Genomic DNA, 27,606 nt, shown 5'->3' on the forward strand with positions numbered 1-27,606 from the left:
TGTAAAAATACCGAATCACTGTGTTGTACACCTGAGACTTGCTGTGCCCTGGGGCAGCCATCTTAAACACTCGCCAGTCAAAAATACCAGCAGCCTTCACTCCAGCCTGGTTACCTTCCTGGGGTCTCTAAAGTCTGAAATTTCATCCCTAAACACTGGTTCCCCTCACCCCTAGCTTTTTTTGTTGTTGTTCTTTGTTGCTGATTTATTTTTGGATAAAATTCTTATTTTGGAATAATTGTATACATACAGAAAATTTGCAAAGTACTAATAGCACAGAGAGTTCCTTTATGCCCATCACCCAGCTTTCCAGCTTTCCCTGTTGTTAACATTTTAGCATGGTACACTTGTCAAAACTAAAAAAACTGCCTTGGCTCATTACTGTTAACTAAATTCCTGACTTTTTTGGATTTCACCAGCTTTTCCCATTTCCTTTTTCTGTCCTAGGGTCCAAGCCAGGATTACAGTATTGCATTTAATCCTCATTTGTCCCTTGATCTCTGATCTGTGACAGTTTCTGAATCTTTTCTTCCTTTTCACGATCTTGACAGTTTTGAGGAGTACTGGTCAGGTGTTTCGTAGAATGCTCCTCAGTTTGGGTTTGTCTCATGTTTTCTCCTGATCAGGTTGGCATTAGGGGTTTTTGAAAAGAATGCTGCAGAAGTGACGTGCCCTTCTCATCGTGTTATATGGGGGAGGGGAATGTGTGACACCTGGAAGGCGTCACTGATATTAACCTTTATCACTTGGTGAAGGTGGTGGTTGCCAAGTCTCTCCATTTTGAAGTTAGTGTTTTTCCCTTTTCTAGTCTCTGTTCTCTCACCACTAACTTGTAAACTACCTCCCTCTCTTGATGGGAACCTTAACTAGATGAGTATGGCAGATATACTGAGATATTGTTGCTTAGAAAGAAATTGTTAGTGCTGTGTTTGTATGTCTGCATACCCAGCATTTACTCTGGTTTGGAAAATGGTGCCTTTTTTTTTTTAATTAGCCAGCTCCCTGCATTGGTGACGGTGAGGGATTTGTGTTTGTTATGACGGTTTCATGTGCCAGTTCTTTGAATATATTGCCTCTTCTCTGTGAATTAATTTGGAGATACATGTCTGCATTGAGTTTGTCATTTAAAAACATCCTTTATCTGCGGGATTTTTTGGAACAACACTTAGCCTGTGCGGCACCAGTCTCCATGTGGATTGAGATCTTTTATGACCTGTGACTTACATGGTTAGTATCAAATGTATTCTTCCTTTCCCAGTGTGAAGCCTCTCTTGGAGGTCCATTATTAGGCTCTCTTAAGACAGAGAGACAGTGCTCTCTGCGGAGGGAAGTACAGCGTAAGGGAAGGGGATTCTGCGTCCCAGGTAGCGAGGCTTCTGCTAATGTCAGCCCCAGAATGCTGCTGTTCTGGTATTTCCTCACTGGTGTGGAGTGTGCTGTTGGCTCTGGGCTTCTTTGTGCTCTTGAGGGGGTCTTTTTGCTTTAGTGTGGTGATGGAGGTTTAAGCCAGGAGATGAATAAGCAAGGGCAAAGAGAGTGATTCTGTGGCATAGATAAGGAGAGAACCAAGGCCTGCTTTCTCCTCTCTTTTTATTTCCTTGGTGTGTGCTCTGGGTCCCTTCACTCAAGCACAGGCCAATGGGAGAGAACAAAAGGACCCTTCTGTTCATAGGAATGAAAAAGTATTCATATTGATGCCGTTTTTGTATTATATATGTGTTGTATTTATATATATAAATATAAATATATATACATACATACATACATATCTGCTTTTCACAGGATTGGAAATGGGTTTTGCCCAAAATCAGCTTGGTGGTAGCAGAATTAGGCTGAGGCTCAGGTCTCCTCAGTTCTAGCCCAGTTTCCTTTTATGCCCCACATTGTGTTCCTTCTAACCTAAAGGCCTTATCTCTGGTTCTGAATCAGGACAAGAGCAGGAAAGTAGGTAATAGGGAGGGAAGATTAGGCAGGAGAGGCAGGATTTATTTTTTTTCTTTCTTTGTTTTGTATCTATTTTGGTTTTGCTAAACAGACAAATGCTGTCTCTCTTAGAATGATGTCATCTTTCATCCACAGCTTAACTCAAGAATTACCTCCCAGCCTCCAACAAAACCAAGAAGCAAAGGTGTAGTTAAGTTATAACAGGACCATTAAGAAACCACGTGTCACTTCACTTCGAAAACAATTTGAACTGCTAACAACCCGTAAAGGTTGCTTTAGGAAGCTTTTATTTTATGACTAAAGGTTCCTTCTGCCGAGAAACCGCATGTTGCAGTCCCTGAGTAGTACCGGCATACACCCTGAGTGCCGGCGGAGTCTGGGATTGAGGCTAGGATTCCGGACCTCCTCGGGTGCCCTGACTTGGCCTTGCTCTGCAGAGCCTTTGTGAGTGGGTGCTGAGCAGCCAGACAGCAGCAAGCTGCTTTTCTGTTTTTTTCCACCAGGAGTGGTGAAAGGGCACCGGAAGGAGTCTGGAGAGCTGTACTACAGCATTGAAAAAGAAGGCCAAAGGAAGTGGTATAAACGAATGGCTGTCATCTTGTCCTTGGAGCAAGGAAACAGACTGAGAGAGCAGTATGGCCTTGGCCCGTATGAGGCAGTGACGCCCCTCACCAAGGCAGCGGATATCAGCTTAGGTAAGACCGTGGCCTCCTGACCAATTGCCTCGGGGGCCCTGGCCTGCTTGTTTGGGGAGGAGTGGTTTATAGAGCAATCAGTGATGCTTCCTTAAATCTTATCGTTCCTGTGTGGTTTATGAGATGGTAATGAGCTGTCATTTTTTGGAGCCACTGAGTATCTCTGTTTTCTTCCCAGGAACAAATAGTATAAGTCCTCAGATTTTTCTGGCTCCCCCAGTTCTATAAGGGACCAAACACATTTTAGTCATGGCAGAGACTGAGACAGAAAATATGGTGGCCTTAAAAGAGGCTTCCTTCCCCCATGGGAGGTGGAGGAAAGGGTGTGGTGGATTCTGACATGGCTGTGCCCAGCATTTTGGAGTTCAGGGCCTCAGAACCTAGGATTTGACCTGACTTTGGCTTACCCTATTGTAGACAATTTGGTGGAAGGGAAACGGAAACGGCGAAGTAACATCAATTCCCCAGCCACCCCAACTGCCTCCAGCAGCAGCAGTACAACCCCCACCCGAAAGGTCACAGAAAGCCCTCGTGCCTCCATGGGAGTGCCTTCAGGCAAAAGAAAACTTATCACTTCTGAGGAGGAACGGTCCCCCGCCAAGCGAGGCCGGAAATCTGCCACTGTGAAACCTGGTGAGTGCTCCCTTTGGCCTCCCTCTGGCCTTGTTCTCCCTCATACCACGGCAGAATGCAGGCCAGCTGCTGGAGAGGTGGCCCTTCTGTCCAGGCTACAAAGCTGGGGTCCCGCACAAGCCCACAGGGTACGCAGACAGCTTAGGGATGCCCTTTCTTCCGTGCCAGCAGAGGCCAGTGGGGTAGGTAGGAAGCCAGGTCCTGATTGGAAATACTCATTGACTCCTGTGTAGCTTCTAGGAGGGAGAAGAAAAGGAATGAATTTTAGGCACATTCAAAATAGGTAAAAATTTTCTTAGACTTCTTCCTTTGCCTGACACCGCCACCTTCCTCTGAAGCTCTTTTCCCCTCTCCCTTGTGCTCAGGGCCCTCTGGCTTTCTTAAAAGTCCCACTGAAAGCTGGTGCCTCAGCCTGCATGTCCCCTCTTCCTGCTAACCGCCAGACAACCCTGTTCCAGTCCCTCAAGCTTCTTATAAACTGTCCATCTGTTGTTCACTGAGTCTGTACCGTGACCCAGCCCCAGCCACTGTGAATTCTGGAGACACAGAGGTAGTCTGCAGTGTCTGCCCGAGGGCACGTTCTTTCTCTGGCAGACTGAGGAGGTCGTTGGTTGTTAGGTCGCCCTGGCTCCAGAGCTCCTTTTGTTCCCTGTGTGAGTTGTGCCATCTCCACGTCTGTCTAACGCCTCTGCTGTGTTTCCGCGTAAGTGACGCGTGAAACTAAGTGCTGCATACGTGCTGCCTTGTACCGTCCCTAGGAGCTGTAGGTCTAGAATTCATCTTCTAGTTGAAGAATCTGAGCCATAGAAAAGTTGGCTCACTTTCCCAAGGTGACACTGGAGTCCAGAATTCAGACTCAGGCAGTCTGACTTTGAAGTCCAGGCTTATATGTGCTACATCAGACTGTTCTCTTGCTGCTGGTTTTATTTTAGGGAGGCATGACCTGTCTGTCATCTTAGCCTCCTAATGAGCCTACGATTCAGCTTCTCCAAGTCAGGTATTTGTTTTCTTCTCGAGGATTTATTGGGGCACGCCTAGCATGGTGTTCTGGGGATCCTGGACTGGCTGGTTCACTTACCTACCCCCAGGTGTTAGAAACCGGGACAGTTGATATGGCTCCATCAACATGTAAAAACACTCTCTTACTAAGTTTTCTATGCACCGTTCTGGTGAGAGTCAGGGATAGGGTGGGAGTATCTGCTGGGGACATTTCTTGATAATAAAAATTGAACTTACTGCTTTAAAGGCTGCTTCAAAATATCACATATCCCTGGGAAATCAGAGCACTGGGCAGAGAAAGTGGGCCGAAGATTTCTAGACATTTTCCACTCTGTCTTTCTTTGTATTAGAATCGCCTTTTCTTCAGATGACCTAAGAAGTATTTGGTTTGGCAGTATAAAAACAATACTAGTTGATTTTCACTTATGAAAATAGTGCATACACTGTCATGACTATAAAATTTAAATACACCGAGTTTTTCTGCACTGTAAGTTTCATCCTAGGTGGTTGGCCATAGGGGTGGCCTTTGGTTCATATCTCAAAAACGGTCGTCAGGATATCGCCTGCCCATCCCGTTGGGTCCAGGCAATGGTCTGTACCCTGTGCCTCTGTCCTTCCCAGGTGCCATGGGGGCGGGAGAGTTCGTGAGTCCCTGTGAGAGTGGAGACAACATGGGTGAACCCTCTGTCCTGGAAGAGCAGAGAGGGCCTCTGCCTCTCAACAAGACCTTGTTTCTGGGCTATGCCTTTCTCCTCACCATGGCCACCACAAGTGACAAGTTGGCCAGCCGCTCCAAACTGCCAGACGGTCCTACAGGAAGCAGCGAGGAAGAGGAGGGTAAGAAGCCCTGGGGCTCTGGTACATGTGTACTTCCTTTCCATTCGCCTTATGAACCATCTGTAGAGGAGGCAGGGCAAGTGGCAACTGGAATCGGCCTGAAAAATTTATTTAACCCTGCTTTGTGGTTTATAGACTATTGTCACAAAATTGCTCTTAAGTGAGTAGTTCTGCAAAACAATCCTGTGAGACAGATGGGAGAAAGGTCTTATCATCCATTTTACAGACAAGGACCCAGGCTTGGAGAGGTTAAATAATTGCTTTTAATCCATGATAATGGTAGGCTTGGAATTAGTGTTCATTTCACTTGCCACAATTAATCACCCACATCAGTCAGGTTTCTGAATGCTCTGCCATCCTTCCCACTGTGTTCTGGGGGCAACTGCTAGAGAAAACACACATCAGTGGTAAAGTCCACTCTGTTGAGGTCTGTGTATAAGACTGGGAATGTGGCGTGCCCAAGGTCCCCAGGGTGATTTCGGAGAAACAGCCTCTAGGCCTTTCCAGCTCTTGTACTTTCTTCAACCTTAAACTAAATCTACACATTGCATTTCTGTGTTGTCTGTTACTTAGGGTTTGAGTGAAGGCTGCAGTGGGGAGAGTTAAAAATTATTTCAAGTGTTTAAAGAGTCTGTGATCTAGGAGAGAAAACTGGCAGATACAGATACACACTGTAAAGTAAGGGCCTCACCCAGCACTGCAGTATCCAGATGTGTCTGCGAAGGCTAACATTCAGGTGGATTGATGTTCTACAAGTTACAGTTCTGACTGTTCAGGCTTGCAAGAGGGAATCAAATTAGGTAGGGAACATGGTTAGAAAATAGCACAACTGCAGATCTGTGATGGTTGGCATTTCAGGTGTGGATGATTTTCCTAATTTATCTCTCACCAAATCCAGCCACATGGTGATCTGTAAGGGGACGTGGGAAGGGTAGTCAGGGACTTGGAGGTAAGGTGGATGCTATCTGGAAGGTGCATAAACAGTCATCATTAGAGGGGCTCTGGTGTGGGAGCAGGTGTAGCACATAGGGGTTCAATGTTAAGTGTGGGCCAGGCCCAGGCTGTCAGTGTTCAGATAGGTGCAGTGGGAGATAAGATGTGTGAGGAGTTTCCCAATCAGGAATGTGGTTTTACTCTGATCACAAGTGGTTGGGAGTCCTTTGAGGATTCTGCCAAGATGTGTGTCATGGTATCAAAAGGTTTGTGGTCTTGTTTTCTTTTGCTTTCACAGTATTGCTGGACTTGTCTTTACTCTCCAGCCCACTCCTAGCCCTTTCCTAGACCAGGACGTCCCACAGCAGCTCTGTAGCTGTTTTAGTTGTTGACTGGTGCAGCATGGCTAAGAAAGTTGACTTTGGTATGAGATGCAGACTGTTGAAGTCCTTAAAAATCTGTGAGCCTGTGAGAGAGCTAATAAACCTGAAAGTTCCCTCCATTCCCTGTATCCCCCCTTGCGGACATATCAAATGTTTTTAATCCCATTCTTGTACCATGAGTGAGGGGAGGCAGGCTTTGTCTAAATGAGGAGGAGTTTGGACAGGTATTTAGCAGGATCTCCAGGTTTCTTATGGAAAGTGTGGTTATGGTGAACATGTCTGCTTTATGTTGCTCCTTCATCCTTGAACATTGCCCCAACAGTACCAAGATCCTTGATACTTTTGGTATGTGAGGATGTTGAGAGTTTCCTCAATCTCAAGAAGCCTGAGACATTTGTATTGAAACAATCCTCTATAGAATTAGTTTTCAAGAATCTGTGATATGTCTTGTAGATAAATGGGGATCTCTTTTATTTATACCAGGAGCTCAGTAAAATATTTGAGTCCATCTTGTGAGACTCAAATTTAGTAATGAGTTGAGAATGTGGCACCCGGTCTTGGTAGGTGGTGGCACATCATCAGGGACCCATCAGCCACAGGGACTGACTCCAGAGTAGGGTGTAGTACCTTCATCCTTGATTTAGATGATGGAATTAAAAACCTGTTCATTTTAGCCTCTGGTTGGGCAGGGCCACTTATGAAGTCAAAAGTGAACAAAATTAAATGCAAAGTAACTTAGAAAAATTAGAGAAATGGACTGCCCAGACAGAGGAACATTTGATGACACAAATGCGAGGTAATGTAGACGAGAATTAAAATCTAGATAGGTTGAGGCTAGAAATGGTCCTTGACGAAGTAGACATAAAACAGAAGTCTTGAGAAAAATAAAGGACCATGAGGGGACTTGGCAGTGACTAAGCTGTAGTCTTGGTACTGAAAACTGACGCGTTGTATTGAGGTGGGTCAAAAGGATGGCACAACAACTGAGGATCAGTCCTGCTGTATTCTGAGTTTCTTACAACCATTTAGAGTTTCCAGTTTGAGCTTTCGTTTTGAGAAGAATGTGAATGCTGAATCAAGAAAAGAGCAGTGAAAGTGAATAGGCTAGCCAGTCAGACCTAAACAGAGCCTGAGTTTGGGGTATCAACACTGCCCGAGCAGCCCCAGCAGCAGGGGGGGCACCGAAGGGCTGAGGGGAAGGAGGGCTCATGGTGGGGGCCTGCTCTGCCAGGTTTTACCACTGGGTATGAGGGGCAAAGGGAGTGTTCCTGGCACTAAACTTCTATGCGTTTGGTTGGGTTTTTTATTTGTGATAAGTTCATTAGAACTTCTCAGAACTCCTAATTAACTAAAATCTCTAATGTCTTTTTTTCTTTTTTTTTTAATGTGTTATTTATAAATGAGAGGAGCAGATGACGAGAAAACAAGCTCAAATTAGATATTGGTCAAAAGAAGCAGTTTCTAATTGCCTAGGGTCATTACAGCTTCAGCCTCATCTCATAACTTCTGCTTCACCCTCAAGACTAGAGCAGTCATTGATGTTCAGTGTCCTGAGGTACTTCAAGATCATCAAAGGTAGATAGTTTTCAATAAAAAGGTTGAGTCAGGATTTTCTGGCTAACCTTCATTTAATCAGTTAAATGTTAGAAATCTCATTTTCTTTAAGCATTTTGGTTTATCAGGGTTTTAGTGTATAGGGGATAAAAATGCTGATAAAAGGTGAATTTGAAACTTTATTATAAAAAGTGCTAATCAGCCATTCTTCATCTCCACAGAAGGCAGAATTAGAGAAAATAGGCTTAGATTGCAGGACAGATTTAGGGTAGACATAAGGAAGAACTTCCTGATGGTAAGGGTTACTCAAATCAGAGTACATTATTGTGGGAAGAGGGTGCGTGTCCATCCCTATGCACAGTCCCATGACTCATTCTTAGTGCAGAAAGCTTTGATGTTTTCAGAACTAGGACCTGTCTCCATTTCTCATTTTCCCCACTCCTCCTGCTCTTGTCCCTTCTTTTGGCAGCATTTTATAGGCCTCAAAACAGCTCTCTGACCCATGGGGAAGCCCTTAACCTGTCTTTGGAATACAGTACTGTAGAGATAGCTGGGGGGTAGGTTAAGGGGGCAGTAAGAAGCAGGCTTAAAGTAGCAAATAGGAAACCAACTAATGGTAATCATCTTTTTTTTAATAGAATTTTTAGAAATTCCTCCTTTCAACAAGCAGTACACAGAATCCCAGCTTCGCGCAGGAGCTGGCTATATTCTTGAAGACTTCAATGAAGCCCAGGTGAGGAGTTCCTTTGGGTAGCTTCCCAGAGGGCTAGTGAAGAGAAGAGCCCACTTGCTATACTGAGAGGTGTTGGATACAATCACCAGAGACTTCAGGAACTGGGAAGCTGCCAAAATGCATGAAACAGAATTTTCACTGTGTAAGAGGAAGAGAAGTTAGAACCTTGGCTTACTTAATAGCTGTGGTTCTGTTGCTGGGACAAAAGCAGGTTAAAACTTGTGTTTAATAGAAAGCCTTATTATAGTGTGCTGATCCTTAGCCTGAAAGGCTGATAAATAACATGGGGCTTGGTTGTACCTTGAGGGTTCGGGCCCCCAGAAAGCTGCAGGTGAAGCAGGGTGGTTACCTAGGGAAGCTGCTTGGGCCTTTCAGTGAGGGAAGAGGCGTGGGGCAGGACAGGCTCAGTCACATTTTGGATAGTATTCGGAAGTGTTCAGATTTGTTCTCTGTGACTCATTCAGGCTGCCGTTTAGGAGCTTAGAAGTCACCAGACCCACTGGTTCTGTTCCTTTTCTTCCAGTGTAACACAGCCTACCAGTGTCTCCTCATTGCGGATCAGCATTGTCGAACCCGGAAGTACTTCCTGTGCCTTGCCAGTGGGATTCCTTGTGTGTCTCATGTCTGGGTCCATGACAGTTGCCATGCCAACCAGCTCCAGAATTACCGCAATTATCTGCTGCCAGCTGGGTACAGCCTTGAGGAGCAAAGAATTCTGGATTGGTGAGTATTTGAGAGCCCACCTAGGAGGGAAGAGCGGAAGACAGCAAGCTTCCCGAGGGGGAGGATCTAGGTGAGAAAGTAAATATTCCTAGAAACTGCAATGATCAGAGGATAAATTACACAATTTGAGTGGGTTTGAGATTATGTTAGGAGTTCATCTGGTTTCTTTTCTTTTCCTAGAGTATATTGCTTAGGGACCTTTTGAAAATGTGTGAGATTTTTCACGTGGGTTCAGTATTCTCAACCTGTCAGGTTAGGAGACTAAGTTTTAACCAAGACATTTAAAAATGCAGGCTCAGGAGCATGATTTGGCTTCTTCTTGTCCTCAGGCCAAACCTGGAAATCAGAAGGGGTGGATTAGAGGGTCAGGATCCCAGAGAGCACACATCAGAGAGGGAGGGAAGAGGGGGTGATGCCCCCCAGTGCAGAGCCTTTGAAAGCATTCACATGTACCTGAGTCCCTTTGCAGAAAGGCTGTGGTTGGATAGTATCTGTCATGCAGTGTCTCTGACTCCTTCATAGGCAACCTCGTGAAAACCCTTTCCAGAACCTGAAGGTACTCTTGGTATCAGACCAACAGCAGAACTTCCTGGAGCTCTGGTCTGAGATCCTCATGACAGGAGGGGCAGCCTCTGTGAAGCAGCACCATTCAAGTGCCCATAACAAAGGTACCAGGAAAGTGTGTTTGTTGTTGCTCCAAGGATGTCTGTAACCCTTAGGTGTTAGGCCTTGTGGTCCAAGTCTCAGTCCTGACAGAAACCTGGATATGGTTAGCCTAAGAGAAGAAAAGTACCACCTTCGAAAGGTGCGCCAACATGAGTGAAGCACTGGGCTGTTTATGCTTCTCCTGGTGTCCAGTGGTCTGTCTGCTAAACGCAGGGTCAGCACATAGTGATTCTAATTTCTCGCTCCTGGTTGTGATCAGAGGCACTGTGTATGACAGGAAGGGCTTCGGTTTGGGCAGAGTGGGGTATACTGGTTAGAAGGCTCATCTGTCTTTCATGGAGGGCTAAATTGAGTCTCCTTTCCTCGTTCGCCTTCCTCTGCTTCCTGCAGATATTGCTTTAGGGGTGTTTGACGTGGTGGTGACGGACCCCTCGTGCCCAGCCTCGGTGCTGAAGTGTGCTGAAGCATTGCAGCTGCCTGTGGTGTCGCAAGAGTGGGTGATCCAGTGCCTCATTGTTGGGGAGAGAATTGGATTCAAGCAGCATCCAAAATATAAACATGATTACGTTTCTCACTGAGGATACTCGGTCTTCCCGGTTTTATCCCCTGCTGTTGTGAAGATTGTGTTTTAACCAGGTTTTAATATGTCGTGTGTAACTGGATTCCTTGCATGGATCTTGTATATAGTTTTATTTGCTGGACTTTTATGATAAAATAAATGTTGAATCTCTTTGGTTGTAGTAACTGGGATTTCTTCATCCATTTCTTTAAGCTTAATCTCAGAACAAATAGCAAGATAAACATAATACCGTCTCTGTAGGTTCAGTGGGCTTGTTCTCTGGAAGGACAGCTAGTGAAGGAAAATAACGGAGTTGAATTTTAAAGTTTTTGTTAGCAGATTAACCTGGGCTGTCAAATTCAGTGCTGCTTCCAGATTTTAAAACAGGGTTCAGATAAATAGGTGTGACAAAAGTTGAATGGAATTGGGCACAGCTATTAGTTTCCTGGAAATTTTTAAAAAATCAATTTTTAGAGTTGAGCTCACCAACAGCTGACCTGTGGGTACTGTACGCTCAGAGCTGAAAGGGAAACGGACCAGTTGCTGTGTGCGGGTGGTGCCTGTAGACTTGATGGGATGACTTTCTGCAAGGATAAACACGAGAAACAGTGAAAACACTTGGAAATGTCAGAAGCTCTAGTCAGAGGTCCAAATTTTTATTCCTATGATTGTAACAGCTGCTGGAAGCCATTCCTTTTGTGCCCCAGCCTCATCCTGTTGATGTCCTCTCACTCTCTAAAGCAAGGCTTACAAATCTTTTTTTCTGCCAAATAGTATCTTAGGCTTTGTGAGCCATTTGGTGTGCGACAACGCCTCACCTTTGCCATGACAGCATGAAAGCAGCCACAGACAATAGGTCAGCAAATGAGTGTAGCTGGGTCCCAATAAAACTCTACTTACAAAACAGGCGGCTGGCCATAGTGTGCCATCCTCTGCTCCAGACAGCAGTGGAAGGGGTCATCTTCCGCTGACAGTTACAGGAATAAGGGTGACAGTATGTGGCAGATGTAGGGATGACCACCAGATACATGGGCTACAACTGAGGCCAGAATATGCTGCATTTTGCTTCAGTTTGGAGAGAGGTGTTCAGTGAGTAGTTATTTTGGTTCACATTGATATGAAGATTGTTAATTTTCAGTGATGGTTGGGCCAGATTAGGAGACCCTCAACTCCTTTGGTTCTTCTGAGGTGGGATAGTTAGACCTGAATCTTTCAGTATTCAAAATCTAACAATTTGACTTAATTTTTTTTCTTAAGGACCTTTTTTCTTTGTTAAAAAAACAAAAAACTTTAAACACATTGTCAGTAGTTAGAATTAACCCTCTTACCAGTCTGAAATAATTGGAAGTTACTGGTAAAATCCTTCAGATGCACATTTTTGAAGATCCTTAAGGATGGACTGTCAATTTCAACTTCTGAAGGAGGAGAGAAGGCCTGTGGAGTAAAGGGAAGCCTATCCGACCTGGTGCTGTTCCGCCCAGTGGTAACATCCAGCAGTTGACCTATTTATAAATATTAATTCTTTTTGCACATTACTATTTAACTTTCTGAGCGGTATAACTTAACTGCTTTGTCTCTTGCAGCTTGGACAGTACCTGGGCACACAGTAGGTGCTCAGTAAATGAGTATATCCCACAACTGTTCTCAGTGTAGCAGCTCCTGTGTGGTCAGCAGAGGGAGAGCCAATGCCACAAGTCCTCCTTGGTGGATGAGTTAAGAATTCCCCTAAGGTGGGACGGGTGTCCTTTTCACAGGGGAAGGAGGGGCAGGATTTATACTCATTCATGTTCAAAAACTGCTTCTAGGAGAAAAAGTAGAGCTTTTCCGGTAGGCTGCAGACATCTGGTGGCTGGCTAGAGAATGGGGTGTTTGTTTTCTATCTTCTGTTAGAACGCAGTGGGACTGACTTATTTAAGTCTGTGGACCAGAAATTCTCACATCCCAAAACTGCAAAAGAAAAAGAGCTGCATCAAAATACCATGCTTTTCCAAGATTTTCTTCAAAGAAATATGTATCAGGGCAACCTGTGGTCTAGATAATGTCATCTTAAAACTCTTTTTAGCTAAAATTACTTAGGAGGAATCTGACATTTCAGAGAAAGGAGAATAAAGTGCTTTTTTGAATGAGGCAGACCTCTGAGCGAGGCCACCTTCCACTGAATCTCACTGCTAGATTAAAAAAACTTCAGAGTTAGAAGGGGCAGTCCCCTCCTTTCAGACGCAAAAGCTGGGGGCGGGCGGGGATGGGAGTGGGGCTGAGGCTGCGCAGCTGCTCGTGTCAGAACCGGGACCCCCGCACAGCAAGACACACACTGACTGAGGACTGGAAACCCATCTCAGTGTCAGGAGTCTTAGTATTTTACTGTGGTGATGACTTTTAATGGAAAATAATCTTCGTTGATGATCAGTCTTTTCTCTCTCTCAGCCTTACTTTCTATGTTTATAAAAGGAGGGAATTTGGACTAGATAAATGGCTAAAGTCTCCTTCCAGCTCTGGAATTATACAACTTACTAAAAAGCACCCCCCACACACACACCCCTAGTGTCCACTGAGTGCCCCAATGGTGCTTACTCCCACCTGCCCAGAGTGCCGCCAGCCTGCGTGTAATATTTGTTATAATCTAGTCGTAATAGTAGTTGAGCCAAATCAGAGTTGATCTGATGATTCCGAACACTGGAGAGAATCTTGAATAGGAGTGAAGACTGGCGGCTAAAACCCTGCAGAGAGAAGGCCTCAAGCTGTCATTCCTGTTAGACTCACCAGCTATCCATGTGGAGTGCAGGGGCAGGGGGGTACTGCTTGGAAAAGTCTTGCTGAAAATTCTGTAGCATTAACTGGCCTTCCCACAGTCTCACTTCTACTAGCTCCAAAAATGACTTCTTTGTACTGAGTCCGTAGAATGCATGACTTCCTATGAAAGTACTCTGATTGTCAGTAGGAATTTAGCATCCAGTTTCAAGTTAATATATTCTGCTGTGTTCTGGGGTTGGAGAGGGCCTGTGTTTTTGGTACAGACAGGTAATTGTATCTCAGCAAAACAGGGGGTTAGTTCAAGGGAGTAAGGAGGCTGGATGTTGGAAAGTAAGAACAAAGTCAGTGCATTATTTGGTGGGTTGAATAAACTATTCAGGTCTGAACTATTTTTCAGTGTTGAGGCAGCACATAATTACGGCTTCAAAGTCAGTCTGCTACAACATTTTTTATCTTTGTATCTTGTTTTTTCTGTGTATGTATTGGGGAAATGCTTTAACTGACTCAAAGGAAAAGATAATGATTCCCCACCCGCAGACCCACCTCTGTCCCTCGGACAGCACCGCGTACTTGCAGTGGCCAGGCTGACTCACCTTCACCAGGATGCTCAGCTGGGCGGCCCCACGTTCGTCCAGTGGGCCCAGGTTCTGACTGACCAGCGAGCAAAAGCTGTGGCAGAGATCTAAGATTTCATTCAGGCAGTGAAACACCTACCCGGGAAAGAGAGTTGACATTAGAAAATGTCCTAAGAACTAATCCATTCCCATTCTCCACATGTGACCTCGGGAGAGACAATGCCACGTGCAAGTCCTGCCAGCCTCCCAAATGCAACACATATAAAACAGACTCTTCCCTTCCAGGCAAAGACACTTGTTCTCTTAGTCACGCTGCACGAAACCTCCACTAAAGCGACATCAGTCATTGTCTCTTGGGCCTGTAGCGCGAGCTCCTGCCTGGAGCTTTGCTCGCGGTGTTGTTCCCCGTGCCTGGGATACTCTCCTCTTACCTGCTCCAGCGAGTCCCCCTTCTCCCTGGCGCACTCCCTCCCCACCGTAGCTGTTAGCGACCCCTTGCTTCCCTGTCCTCTAGATCATCTGTACTGTTCACGTGGCGATTGTTCAGGCCGCCTGTGTTGTTACTGATCTGTGATGTATGTGTATGTCCTGTTTCTCCAACTAGATTGTGAGCTCCTTAAGGGCAGAGCCATGACTTATACCTCTTTGTATCCCCAGTGCCTTGCATACAGTAAGCACTCAATAAATATTTAATGATGATCACCTGCTCTGATATTCTGCTTTTCCCCAAGGATGCACTCATACAGTACAAGGATAGGCTACCTGTCACAGTGGTTCTTGGTTGTTTTCAGGTCACAGAACCCTTTGGAGTGGCATCTAAGGACCTCACTCTCCCTTAAAAATAACAGCCCCAAATACCAGAACAAAAGCGTGTGGCACAACTGAGGAATAACAGCTCACGTCAGAGCTAAAGCATAACTCTTCTATTAGAAACTAGAAGGGGTCATTTTAATCTTCCTGCTTTTCCTAGAACTGGAACCAGCTTGTGAGCTTTAAAAGACTGGTGCCTGGGTTCTACTCCAGGGATTCTAATTTAAGTGCTCTGGGTCCTAGATTTTTTTTTTAAAAGCTCCCAGATGATTCCCATGTGGAGCCAAGGTTGAGAATAACTTCTCTGAAGGAGATAACATGTACATACACACATCCCTACACACACACAGCCAGAGACACTACTCCAGTTGTCTGTGAAAACAGCTTCCAAACAGCTGATTGATCTAGAGCCAAAAGACGTCTAATGAAGTAAATTCTATACGCTATTCATTAGTCTTTCTGTCATGTCAGAAAGGTCTTTTAAAATTTCTTTAAATCCTTCCTTCTGAGCGTTAAGCACATATTCTTTCTTCTGTAGGTGCTCACCACAAAGACATTTAAGTTCTCCTTTTTAAGATTCCCTTTTAGTTTGCTCTATAAGATGTTAAAAATGGAGACTGAACAGCTGCTTAATGATACAGTTCCATATCCTGGCAACTCAGGGCCTAAGGGAACAGTCAGGCTAGAAGCAATCTGAGGAAATCAACCAGCCCTACTTACAGGTTTCAACAAGATAAAGGACTGAGCCAGCAAATTACTCAGGAAGTGGTCGTGAGCCAGTCGGATGCTTTCAAAGTCTCGGGTAGAATTGATCTGATGAAGCAGCTGTGAGAACTGAGACTCCAGCACGTCTACCTGGGAGATGGTTACACAAATAATGTTAGTACCTTGCATAGTCTAAGCACTCAAGAACATTAAGATGCCCAAGAGGATGAAATAGAAGTTCTTTGCCCCCAGTTGTCTTCCTCCTATCTGAGCCACTTTAAGGCTGAGCAAAGACAACCTTACGTTGCCAAATCTTACAGAAAGTTATTTGCCTATTTCCTAACAACCTCCAATGTCTTGGCAGATCCCCCCTTGTGCATTATCCTCTCCACTGCCTGACTTGGTTAAGTACCATGGGATTCCAGAAGTTAGAGCAAACTATAAAAATCGGGGTCAAGTCAACAACAATTAAATACTACTGCATTGTTGATAAGGACCCTACGTCCTCATTCTCCATCATCCATTTATTTCCACTTTCCTCTAAAATACCCCCAAGAAACATGCCTGGTAACATAACCCATGGATTTTCTCAAACCCCAGTGTTTCACCAAATGGAGGATTCCTCTCTGGTAACTCCTGCTAACCTCTTGGACTCCTTTTCATACCCCTTCCTTCTACTGATCCACAGACAGAGACCTGGAGGTAGTACTGAAGATTATCCACCAGGAACGCCATGTGATTCCTCAGGCGCCACTTGATCGCGTCAGTCTGGTTGGACTTGAGGTGTTTGCGCTGCATTTGTAGGGCCCAGCAGTGCTGCAGCTCAGCTTGTACCCGGCGCACACTCAGTAAGTACTTGAAAACAACGTTGTATCTGGGACAGAAACATGAGGCTACTCAAGATAAAAACTTCACCCCACCACCATCCATGTAACAGACCTTAGGGCTCTGCACCACCCACCTCTTCCCCACAAAGGCAGGAAAGATAAGAATGGCTAGAGATATGAACAGATAAACTGGTTTATTTATATGATGGAATATTACACAGCCATCAGGATGAATGAACCTCAGCTGTATAACATAATGTGACTAAGCAATATGATTTTGAATAAAAAATGGAAATCTGAAAAGATGACATATAGCCTGATACCATTTTTTATAATGCTTAAAACAACTAAACAGAAAAAAGTACACTTTGGGAACATATATAGATGCTATAAAACTATATAAAAAGGATAGAAAACATGGAATTTAGGATAGTGGTCACTTTGGCCTGGGGAGGTGGGGGCAGGGCTGGGAAGGCCCACATAGGTAGATGGACATTATTGTCAGCATTCTAGATTTTGTTCTGGGAAGGGGTTTTATGGAATGTATGTGTGTGTTTGGGGGGGCGGGGTGAGAAGGAAGGAACGAGGGTCTTGCACGGACCAGTAAGAATGTGTTGGAAACCAAGGATTTTGGTTAATGTGATTCTCTGTCTCTAAGTCCCAGAGGAGATAAAATCAAGGATTCCCCTCACTGAGCTTAGCTGACTCCCTGATGTCGAGCCTTGTACTGAGAAGACCTGTAGGAAGAGCAGCTGATTCCTGATGGAACTGGGCTTATTTACCCTATTAAGGCAGGCTTGTGGAAGACAACCTGACTCCATCTGGTCTTAAAAATTATCTATTTCTAATGGAACAGTATACTGAAAATAGTACACCTTGTTTGGATTCTGATTTGAACAAACCACCATAAAAAGACATTTTTTAGATAAATGGGGAAATTTCAGTGTGGACTGGGTATCAGATAAGAAGGATTATTCATTTTACTGGGTGTGATGATGGCATTGTAGTTACGTTAAAAACATGCCTTTTTTTTTTTTAAAAGGACACTATGAACGCATCTACAAAACAGAAACAGACATAATAAACAATCTTATGGATACCAGGGAAAGGGTGTGGGAAGAGATAAATGTGGGAGTTTGAGATTTATAAATGTTAGCCACTATATATAAAAACAGACTGAAAAAGAAGTTTCTGGGGGAAGGGTATAGCTCAAGTGACAGCGCATGCTCAACACCCAAAAGGTCAGGGGTTCGATCCACAGTACCTCCTGCAAGCGGAAGTCAATGAAGAAACCTAATTACCTCCCTCTCATAAAGGAAACAATGCAAGCAAAAAAAAATATGTATCTTCTGTATAGCACAGGGAACTATGTTCAATATCTTGTAATAACCTTTAATGAAAAAAATATGAAAACGAATATATGTATGTATATGCATGGCTGGGACGTTGTGCTGTACACCAGAGATTGACACATTGTAAGTGATTGTACTTCAATTCTAAAAAATGCCTATTTTTAACTGTTGTGTTAGTTTCTGATGTACAGCACATATATATGTATATTCCTTTTCATATTCTTTTTCGTTATAGGCTATTAGGAACAAGCTACTGAATATAGTTCCCTGTGCAGTACAGTGGGACCTTACTGCTTATCTATTTTATATATAGTAGTTAGTATCTGCAAATTCTGAACTCCCAATTTGTTCTCCTCACTCCCTTTCCCCTCTGGTAACCCTAAGTCTGTTCTCTATGTCTGTGAGTCTGTTTCTGTTTTGTAAATAAATTAATTTGTGTCATTTAAAAAAATTCCACATATAAGTGATAACATATGGTATTTTTATTTTTCTTTTTGGCTTACTTCACTTAGTATGACAATCTCCAAGTCCATTCATGGTGCTGTAAATGGCATTATTTTATTCTTTCTTATGGCTGAGTAGTATTCCATCATATAAATATACCACTACTTCTTTATCCAGTCATCTGTCCATGGGCATTTAGGTTGCTTCCATGTCTTAGCTATTGTAAATAGTGCTTCTATGAACACTGGGTTGCATGTATCTTCTCGAATTAATTTCCTCTGGATATATGTCCAGGAGTGGGATTGCTGGATCAGATGGTAAGTCTATTTTTAGTTTTTTAAGGAACCTCCATACTGTTTTCCATAATGGCTTCACCAAACTACATTTCCACCAACAGTGTAGGAGGATTCCCTTTTCTCTACACCCTCGCCAGCATTAATTTTTTGTGTACTTTTTAATGATGGCCATTCTGACTAATGTGAGGTGATACCTCATTGTAGTTTTGATTTGCATTTCTCTGATAATTAGTGATATTGAGCATTTTTTCATGTGCCTATTGGCCATTTGTATTTCTTCCTTGGAGAACTGCTTGTTTAGATCTTTTGCCCATTTTTGGATTGGGTTGTTTGTTCTTTTCTTAAGTTGTGTGAGCTGTTTGTATATTTTAGCCCCTCTATTTTAAAATAGTTTAATAAAACAGGAAGGCAATACAATGCAACTGGTAAATCCAATCCCATCAGTGCTGGGCCATGACCACACATACCACCTCTGGAATCACACAAACTAACTTTTCACCTAACAACCTTCTTGATTCAACAGAGGATATGATCTGGGCTATTTGATTCCAAAAACAACAACAAGCTCACATGTAATAATCAGAATGCCCAATAAAAGCACTGACAAAGTCCATGCAGCTTACTAAGGTGGGCTGTGGGCCCTGAATCTTCTCCTTGAACCAGCTTATGTGTCATCTCTCACACCTTAGCTTCTCTAGCTCCCCAAAGTAGAGGGTTGTGAGCAGAAACAGGGAGGATGAAGAGTGGCCACAAACTGGCAGCTTGTAAATTGCTTCTTAAAAGATTGACGATTTTAGGCTTTGACCCTCCCGATCATTCCAGCATCCACTGCTTCCTACTGTCTCACATCTGCAGCTTCACTTATTGTTATCTGTCCAGCCCCCGAAGGCATCTGAGTTGGCAACGTCTGATTTACAGGCTGTTAAAAACCAGTTGGGTGGCTATCTTGCTCCCACCAATTCTATTCCTGATAATTTCTTCCCTTGGAAGTAACGTGGGTAATAATTACCTGTGAGAAACTCAAAATACTCACTTCTCCAGGACAGCAGGGGTGAAGAGAATGTGCAGTGGCCACTGCACTTTGTAGGAAAGACCTAGGGCTGCCCAGCCGGATGCAGGGGCTTCCCGGGGAGAAGTCTCCCGAGAAGGCCCCTCTCTCGCCTGAGTAGCATCTGTTAAGGAGAGAAGATGACTTTGCTCATCTAGAACCAGAGCTGCAACAAGGTGAGTAGCATTCATGAGATGAGTGCTCACTCAAGCCTGCAGTGTTCGGAGCATGAAGGGGACACAAGGGGACCTGTGGAGGGCAAGGAAACTCCCAGGAGGGGTTCTCTTAGGAGGTCTCTTAGACATTGTTTCCTCAGCCTTAAAGTCTGGTGGCTATAAATAAACAGACCATTCCAGCAGCATGACAACCAAAACCAAAACTATAGCCTGGCCATGTCACTTAGCCTCTCTGGACTTCCCTTTTCTTTCATGTAAAATTAGGGCACAATGTTACACAAAAGACTAGGCGGTTTCTAAGGTCCAAAATGATGCAGTTCCTGTGGAGGTGGATGGAAGCAGACAGGAGAACAGATAGGGACCGAGAGGAGCGGAAAGATGTAAGAAAGAGGGGCCAACCTTTATGCTCCTTCCCATGATACTCGATTGTCAAGTGCAGCAGAGGGAGAAGGTTGTCATCGTCCAGCAGCACCTTGTGTGCTGACTGTTGGAAGGCCACGTTCACATCTGCAAGAAAGGACACGTGGGCTGGCGAGGTGGCATGGCTGTGCAACAAACCCAGACCTCTCTGTCCACTCCTCCTCCAGCCCACCTAACACTAACAGCAGGGCATGGTAAACAGCGGTTGTTTTTGCTTGACTAGCGTGTGTTCCTCCTCCTCTTGCTGGTAACAGCACTTGATTTTCCTTGGAGAATCACCTCTCCCCAGAACAATCCATGCAGTTCCAGTGGGGTGGACAACACCTGAACCTCAGGGTAGGCAGGTGACCCAGGAACGATCTACCTTAGTAAACTATTTTGTTTAGGGATGTGAACAGGACCCAAGCCAGGCCAATCCAGAGACTCTATTAAGATTCGGAAAGAGTGTAGTTTTTTTTTCCCCCCTCGAGATAAACAAAGACTTAGCAGGATATGGACTTGGTTGGAGGCCATCTCGCTACACATGGAGCAGGCCTGTCTGAGAAGAAAGGCAGAGGTGAAGATGATGACACCAAGTCCTGAAGGCGTCATGTGAGCCACTGGAGCAAACTACCTGGAGCCACCATACCCCTGACCTCTTCACTTAGGACAATCAATAAATGCTTTTGTTTCCCCCTCTGCTTAAGTGAGATTGAATTGGGTTTTCTGACATCTGCAGCCGAAAAAGTCCTCTGTTAAGTACAGTGGACATCTCTTGTTTCATAGAGCTAGAAAAATGGTAACCCTGTCTTCCCCTCTGCCTCTCTCTTTGACTCTGATGTTTATCTAACTCTCCTTATGTAGCTCGAATGGGAACAGTGATCATCCCCAATGGTCAAGGGTGACTTGACTGAAGTAGGCATAGCTTAATGTCTGACCTCTTTGATACAGATATGATACACACATACACATATACACACACACACACATATATGCATATATATATATATAAAAATAAAATCCGGCTAGGCTAGTCAAAACCCCTCTCCTGGAATCCTTTAACTTGCTAACAGAGAGACCAGGTCTGACTCCACCAGTAGACACTGTGAGGTATGTTTCTTGGAGCTGCTGGTGGCCATGTTGCCAGATGGGACTGGAGGGCCATCAGAGAGCACACAAGTGCCACCAGCAAGATACGGTAAGAGAGAGAATCCCAGCAGTCCCTGGTTTCAGTTCTCTGGCCCAGCAATGTCCCTGTTGCACTGGAGCTACAGATACAAGAGCAAATAAATTCACCTTTCTACCTAGGTTAGTTTTCCATCCTTTATGATCTAAAGAGTTCTAATACAACAAGTGACAGTAAGTCCCAATATGTCCCTTGAGAAACATATGGCTATAAATTGACGAGGATAAAATACTAGTTTGAAGGCTTGTACCATCTCTTCCAGGAAGGGTCACTAGCTAAGGCTGCTCCCAGTGACAACAGTGTGAGTCTACCTGAGAAGTCTTCCATCTTTGGAAACACTCTAACTCACCAGGCTGCTCTTATGTGGAACAGGCCTAAATGGTTCAGCAGCAGCCAAGAAACACACTACAACTTCAATAAGCTGGGGCCCAGAGCAATTACCGTGTTCAGTTACTGCAGTGGGTGGTGTTTTTAACATGTGTTGAGCTGTATCAATGAAGGCCTGAAACAATTCTCCACGTCCCAGAAGGTAAAAGTCTTTAATGATCTGCAGAAAGAATTTCAGTTCACAATTCAGAAATCTAGCAGGGCCAGGAGCTCACTATCCTGAAAGAATTATGCATATAATTTCCAGTTTCATCACTTTGTGCCCAACCTGCAAAAGGACATAGGCTTTTGGCATTTCAAAGGGGCATACTTAGTAATGGCAAGATGACTGGTGTGTCTTTAACATCATTTATTCAATGAAAACACACTTATGCCAGAAGGAAGTAAACACCCAAAGCTTTGTACTACAGTAAATCCATAGCAATAGGTAGAGTTTGCCTACTTGGATGAGGACATACAAAGCCACTCTAGATGTCTAGGGACAGGCAACCAGTGCTCTCAAGAGAGGCTACAGAGACTAAAGTCATTGTCTCCCAGCATCATTTTAAGAGTTAAAAGAACAAACAGCTAAGCTATTACCTTCAGCTGACCCAGCAAATCGGACTCTTCCACCATGAGCTTCCAGAGATGCTGCAAAAAGAATCAGCAAAACAGGATCAAAGTTTCATTACAATGAAAATTCTTATAAAGAATGGTTTTGTACACGTCCAGCAACACGTTGAAAACAGAATATATACCATGACTGTATTGAGTTAATCCCAAGAATAAAAGTTTAATAGTTAATATAATATATGAGATGGAAGCATTCTGGAATTAGCTAGTGGTGATGGTTGCACAACATTGTGAACATACTAAAATCCACTGAATTGTACCTATTTTTAAATGGCTTAACTGTTTAATTTTGTTACATGAATTTTATCTCAATAAAAAATTTTAATATGAATGCAATTTACTACATTAAAGATTAAAAAAAAATGATCACCTCAATAGATGCAGAAAAAGCATTTGCTAAAACTCAATCCATTTGTGATTTCAGAAAGAAAGCAAACAAGGAATAGAAGGCTGATAAAGCGTATATATACCAAACCCCACCACAGACAACCTATTTAATGGCGAAACATTAGAAGAAAGTCCTTTAAAGTCATCCAACATTGTACTGAAGATTTGCCAGTGCAGGAAAAAAAAAAACTGAAAGGAAGCAAAACTGTCATTATTGATAGTTAATATCACTATCTGCATAGAAAGTGCAAGAGAAGTGACATACAGATTATTAGAACTAGTAAGAGAATTCAGCAAGCTTGATGATTGATATACAAAAAAATCAACTACATACCATCACCAGCATCAAAATCTCTGACTAGGATTTGTCCAGTGAAGCGATAACATCAAATCAGGGTGCCCAGAATCTCCACCCTGGTGCTCACCCCCCTACCTCTCCTACTGGAACTGAGACAGATTAGGAACTGGCCTTTGGCCCTTCTCCAGTACACATTACTAGATGAAACAGCCGACATCCCCAGGGGAATGTAAACACACAGGTCAAAATAATCAGACACGGGGAAAGCAAAAGGAATACAACAGACTAGGTAACACATACCAGCTGAAGCAGAAGTTTCAGAACTGAGCGGACAGCACAGTGAGCTGCCCGGATCGCCCCTGTAGCTGTTGGGGGTGCTGCCTGTTACTGGTGTTTTTGGCTAAAGGGAGCGCCCTTACCCATGGAACTAATTTCTGACAGACGCAGAGGTACAATGGCCTTGCTCTCTAACCTCAATGTGAGGGCTCTCTGAAGAGCCATTCTAGCTTCAGAACTCTGGAGAAAGTGGTCAAGGCTTCTGCAGCAACTGCATCGCAGTTTATTTCCTCTCTCTACTCAGTCCTGCTTCCCTCACTTCTTGCCAGATCTCAGTCACAGAATCTGTTTCCTGGGGAAATGTGACCTATGACACAGACCAAAAATTTTAAATATTCTTTATAAATATGCTTAAAGAGGTAAGGATAATAACAATACAAATATACAAAAATAAATCATAAAAAAGAACCAAGATGCTGGAGCAACTGAATAATCTACATGCAAAAAATTAAAACTTGATCTATACCTTGCACTACATACAAAAAGTAACTCAAAATGATCATAAACCTAAATGTAAAACTAAAAACAGTAAGTTTTCTAAAAGAAAACAGAAGAGAAAATCTTTTGACCTTGGCTTAAGCAAAAGCTTCTTAGACACAATACCAAAAGCATGATTCATAAAAAGACAGAAATTGATAAACTCGACTTAATCAAAATTAATATCTTCTGCTCTTTGAAAGACATTGTTAGGAGAATGGAAAGACAAGACATAGACTGGGAGAAAATAGTTGTCACGTATCTGATAAAGGCCTTACCACCCAGAACACATAAACAACTCTCAAAACTCAACAGTAAGAAAATTAAACAAAACAAAAGCAATAAAAATGGACAAAAGATTTGGACATTTCAACAAAGAAGATATATGGATGACAAATAAGCTTAAGAAAAAAATCTCAACATCACTAGTCACTAAGGGAATGCAAATTAAAACTACAATAAGGGACCAACCCAAACGTCTATCAGCAGATGATAGGAAAACACACTGGTATGAACAATGAGATACTACTTAGCAATAAAAGACTAAACTATTGATATATGCAACATGGATTAATCTCAATTATGCTGAGCTGAAGAACACCTAGGAATAAATTTAAGCAACGAAAAGATCTATACAACAAAAACTAGACGATTTTGTTGAAAGAAACCAAAGATGACACAAATAGAAAGACATTCTATGCTCCTGGATCAGAAGAACAATATTGTTAAAAAGTCCATCCAAAGCTATCTACAGATTCAGTGCAATCCCTACAAAAATTCTTATCGAAATTCCAAAGGCGTTCTTCATAGAAATAGAAAAAACAATCCTAAAATTCATATGGAATCACAAAAGATCCCAAATAGCCAAAGCAATTCTGAGAAAGAAGAACAAAGCTGGTAGTATACTTTCAGTGATTTGATTAGAACTGATTTCAGCTATATGACAGAGCTAAAGTAATCTGTAAAACAGTATGGTACTGGCATAGACACAGAGACCAATAGAACAGAACATAAAACTCAGTATCAACTTCCCTCATATACGGGCAGTCATGGAACACCCAATAGGGAAAGGACAGTCTCTTCAATAAGTGATGCTGGGAAAACTGAATAAACATGTGCAGAAAAGTGAAACTGGATTCCTATCTTACATCATACACAAAAATTAACTTGAAATAAATCAAAGACTTGAACATAAGACCTGATACCATAAAAACTCCTAGAGGAAAATATAGGGAAGAAATTCTTTTGACATTGGTCTTGGTAATGATTTTTTGGATGTGACAACAAAAGCACAAACAACAAAAACAAAAAACCGCACAAAAACCCCTAAAGAACAGAAGAAAATATATGCAGATTATCTATTAGATAAGGGGCTATATCCAAAATGTATAAAGAACTCATATCTCTCAATAACAACAACCAAAAATCCAAACAATGCAATTGAAAAACAGGCAGAGGAACTAAACAGTTTTCCAAAGATATCCAAATGGTCAACACGTACAACAGAAGGTGCCCAACATCATCAACTATCTCAGAAATGCAGATCAAAACCACAATGAGATATTGCCTCACACCTGTTAGAATGACTGTCTTAAAGAGGACAAGACGTAAGTGTTGATAATGATGTGGAGAAGAGCAAACCTGTGTGCACTGTTGGTGGGAATGTAAGTTGGGTCAGCCACTATGGAAAAACGGCATGGAGGTTCCTCAAAAAATTAAAAATAGAACTAGAATATGATCCAGCAATTCCACTCCTGAATATATACCCAAAGGAAATGAAAGCAGGATATCAAACAGATATGTGCACTCCCATGTTTACTGCAGCATTATTCACAATAGTCAAGATATGGAAACAACCTAAGTGCCTATCAATGGATGAATGCATAAAGAAGATATGATATGTATATACAATGGAGTATTATTCAGCCGTGAGAAAAAGGAAATTCTGCCTTTTATGACAACATGCATGGACCTTGAGGACATTATGCTAAGTGAGGCAAGTCAGACAGAGAAATAAATGCTGTATGGTATCACTTGTAGGTGGAATCTAAAAAAGCCAGACTCGTAACAGTGAACTAGTGGTTACAAAGGGCTAGGGGTGGGAGAACAGGAGAAATGTTTAAGGGTACAAACTTGCAACTAGTAGAAATAAGTCCTGCAGATCTAATGCACAGTATAGTGATTATTATAATCATCAAACTTGCTAAGAAACTAGATTTAAAAAAAAAATTATTCTCACAAGTTACTTTTACATATATATATTTAAAAATTTTTAATTGAAGTACAGTCAGTTTACAATGTTGTATCAATTTCTGGTGTACAGCATAACAGAAATTAGATCTTAATTATTCTCATCACAAAAAAATTATGTAACATGCTAGAGATGGATGCTAACTATTGCTACAATTGGCAATCATATTGCAATATGTAAATGTATCAAATCAACACGTACATCTTATATTTACATAATGTTATACGTCAAATATATTTTGATAAATGTTTTCATGTATTAATGATGAAAAATAAAACAAAAACACATGTAATAAAGACTTTTAAAAGAATTATATGTCCAGGGTAGTTTCAAAGAGTGATTTCAGGGAATGGATGTGATAGCTCTTCTGTAATATATTTAGAGAAGTGTTTATAAACAATTATAATAATGATGTTTATAAAAGTGCTACCTGCTTGCTAAAAAGATAAGGGTTTTTTTTTTTAAGTGAAGGGATGTGTTTGCCATTCTGTAATGCATTTACAGAAATGTTTAAAATAACATGCATTAATGATGGTTATGAGTGTTCTGTGCAAGCTAGAAAAAGTAATAAACTATTGATACATGCAACATTGATTGATCTCAAAATAATTATGCTAGGTAAAAGAAGCCTGGTTCCCACCCCTCAAAAGAAAGAGTACATGCTGTTCGATCCATTTATTAAATCTAGAAAATGCAAATTAATCTATAGTGACAGAAAGCACTTGGGGACAAGGAAGTTAAGAAGGGTGGGATAAAAGCACATGAAAGGTTGGAAATAAAGGATGGAAGAAGATACATCAGATAAATATGACCTTAAAGAAAGCTGGATAGTGACCATAATAACTTAATAAAATAGAATTTAAGTCAAAAAATATATATACATATATAAATATATATCATAAGTGACAGTGATAATGATGGATACATACAAAGAAGAACAATTAAGTATGTATATTTATTACAAATATGCACATGTTTACCATATAACCTGAAAATCAAGAATGAGAACATGTATAGGACTCTAGACTCGCAGAATTTACATTATCTGGGCACATGCAAATCAATTAAAAACAAAAAAATGGACCCTATATTAGTCCATAAAGGAAGCCTCGATAAAATCCAAAGGACCAATATACAGACTATGTTCTCCAACTATATTGTAATAAAATTAAAAATTAATAAATTCTTTGTGTTAAAAGGAATCATAAGGAAATTAAGATTTATTTAGAACAGACTTATTTAGAACAGAATAATAATAAAAATACTACATGCCAAAAACTTGTTGGACACAGTCAAAGCAATGTGTAAAGTTTTATATACATTTCTTACAAAACAAAGGTTAAAACTGAAAAGTCAAGGCAGGAGGGGACAGCTCAGTGGTAGAGTGCGTGCTTAGCATGCACGAGGTCCTAGATTCAATCCCCAGTACCTCCACTACAAAAAAAAAAAAAAAAAAAGTCAAGCTTTCAACCTATGAAAATGGAAAAAGGGTAACAGAAAACTCAAACAAGGAGAAAGAAAAATAATAAAGACAAGATACCAATCAAATAGAGAAAAAAACAATTAAAAACAAAAGCTTTGTTCTTGGAAAAAATTAGTAAGATTAAACAATAAAAAGATTGAAATAAAT

General features: G+C 42.2%; 2 protein-coding genes across 9 annotated transcripts in view; one reads left to right on the plus strand and one right to left on the minus strand.

Moving 5' to 3' along the window:
* The window catches only part of TP53BP1 (tumor protein p53 binding protein 1), an 81,490-nt gene extending 70,646 nt beyond the window's left edge, over window positions 1-10,844 (plus strand). For all 8 annotated transcript variants that reach the window (XM_031453180.2, XM_064485660.1, XM_010994944.3 and 5 more), the window contains 7 exons: window positions 2,448-2,639; window positions 3,057-3,272; window positions 4,893-5,108; window positions 8,617-8,711; window positions 9,235-9,434; window positions 9,957-10,102; window positions 10,491-10,844. In XM_031453180.2, coding sequence (XP_031309040.1) covers window positions 2,448-2,639; window positions 3,057-3,272; window positions 4,893-5,108; window positions 8,617-8,711; window positions 9,235-9,434; window positions 9,957-10,102; window positions 10,491-10,678 — 1,253 coding nt within the window. In that variant the 3' untranslated portion in view covers window positions 10,679-10,844. The remainder of the gene's footprint in view (window positions 1-2,447; window positions 2,640-3,056; window positions 3,273-4,892; window positions 5,109-8,616; window positions 8,712-9,234; window positions 9,435-9,956; window positions 10,103-10,490) is intronic.
* The window catches only part of TUBGCP4 (tubulin gamma complex component 4), a 39,149-nt gene continuing 20,132 nt past the window's right edge, over window positions 8,590-27,606 (minus strand). The window contains exons 10-18 of the mRNA XM_031453208.2: window positions 22,195-22,245; window positions 21,670-21,775; window positions 20,043-20,150; window positions 19,453-19,591; window positions 16,197-16,374; window positions 15,516-15,650; window positions 14,004-14,120; window positions 13,237-13,376; window positions 8,590-12,606 (exon numbers count right to left, since the gene is read on the minus strand). Coding sequence (XP_031309068.1) covers window positions 12,594-12,606; window positions 13,237-13,376; window positions 14,004-14,120; window positions 15,516-15,650; window positions 16,197-16,374; window positions 19,453-19,591; window positions 20,043-20,150; window positions 21,670-21,775; window positions 22,195-22,245 — 987 coding nt within the window. The 3' untranslated portion in view covers window positions 8,590-12,593. The remainder of the gene's footprint in view (window positions 12,607-13,236; window positions 13,377-14,003; window positions 14,121-15,515; window positions 15,651-16,196; window positions 16,375-19,452; window positions 19,592-20,042; window positions 20,151-21,669; window positions 21,776-22,194; window positions 22,246-27,606) is intronic.

The sequence above is a fragment of the Camelus dromedarius genome, chromosome 5, assembly GCF_036321535.1.
Source record: "Camelus dromedarius isolate mCamDro1 chromosome 5, mCamDro1.pat, whole genome shotgun sequence".
NCBI classification, from domain to species: domain Eukaryota; kingdom Metazoa; phylum Chordata; class Mammalia; order Artiodactyla; family Camelidae; genus Camelus; species Camelus dromedarius.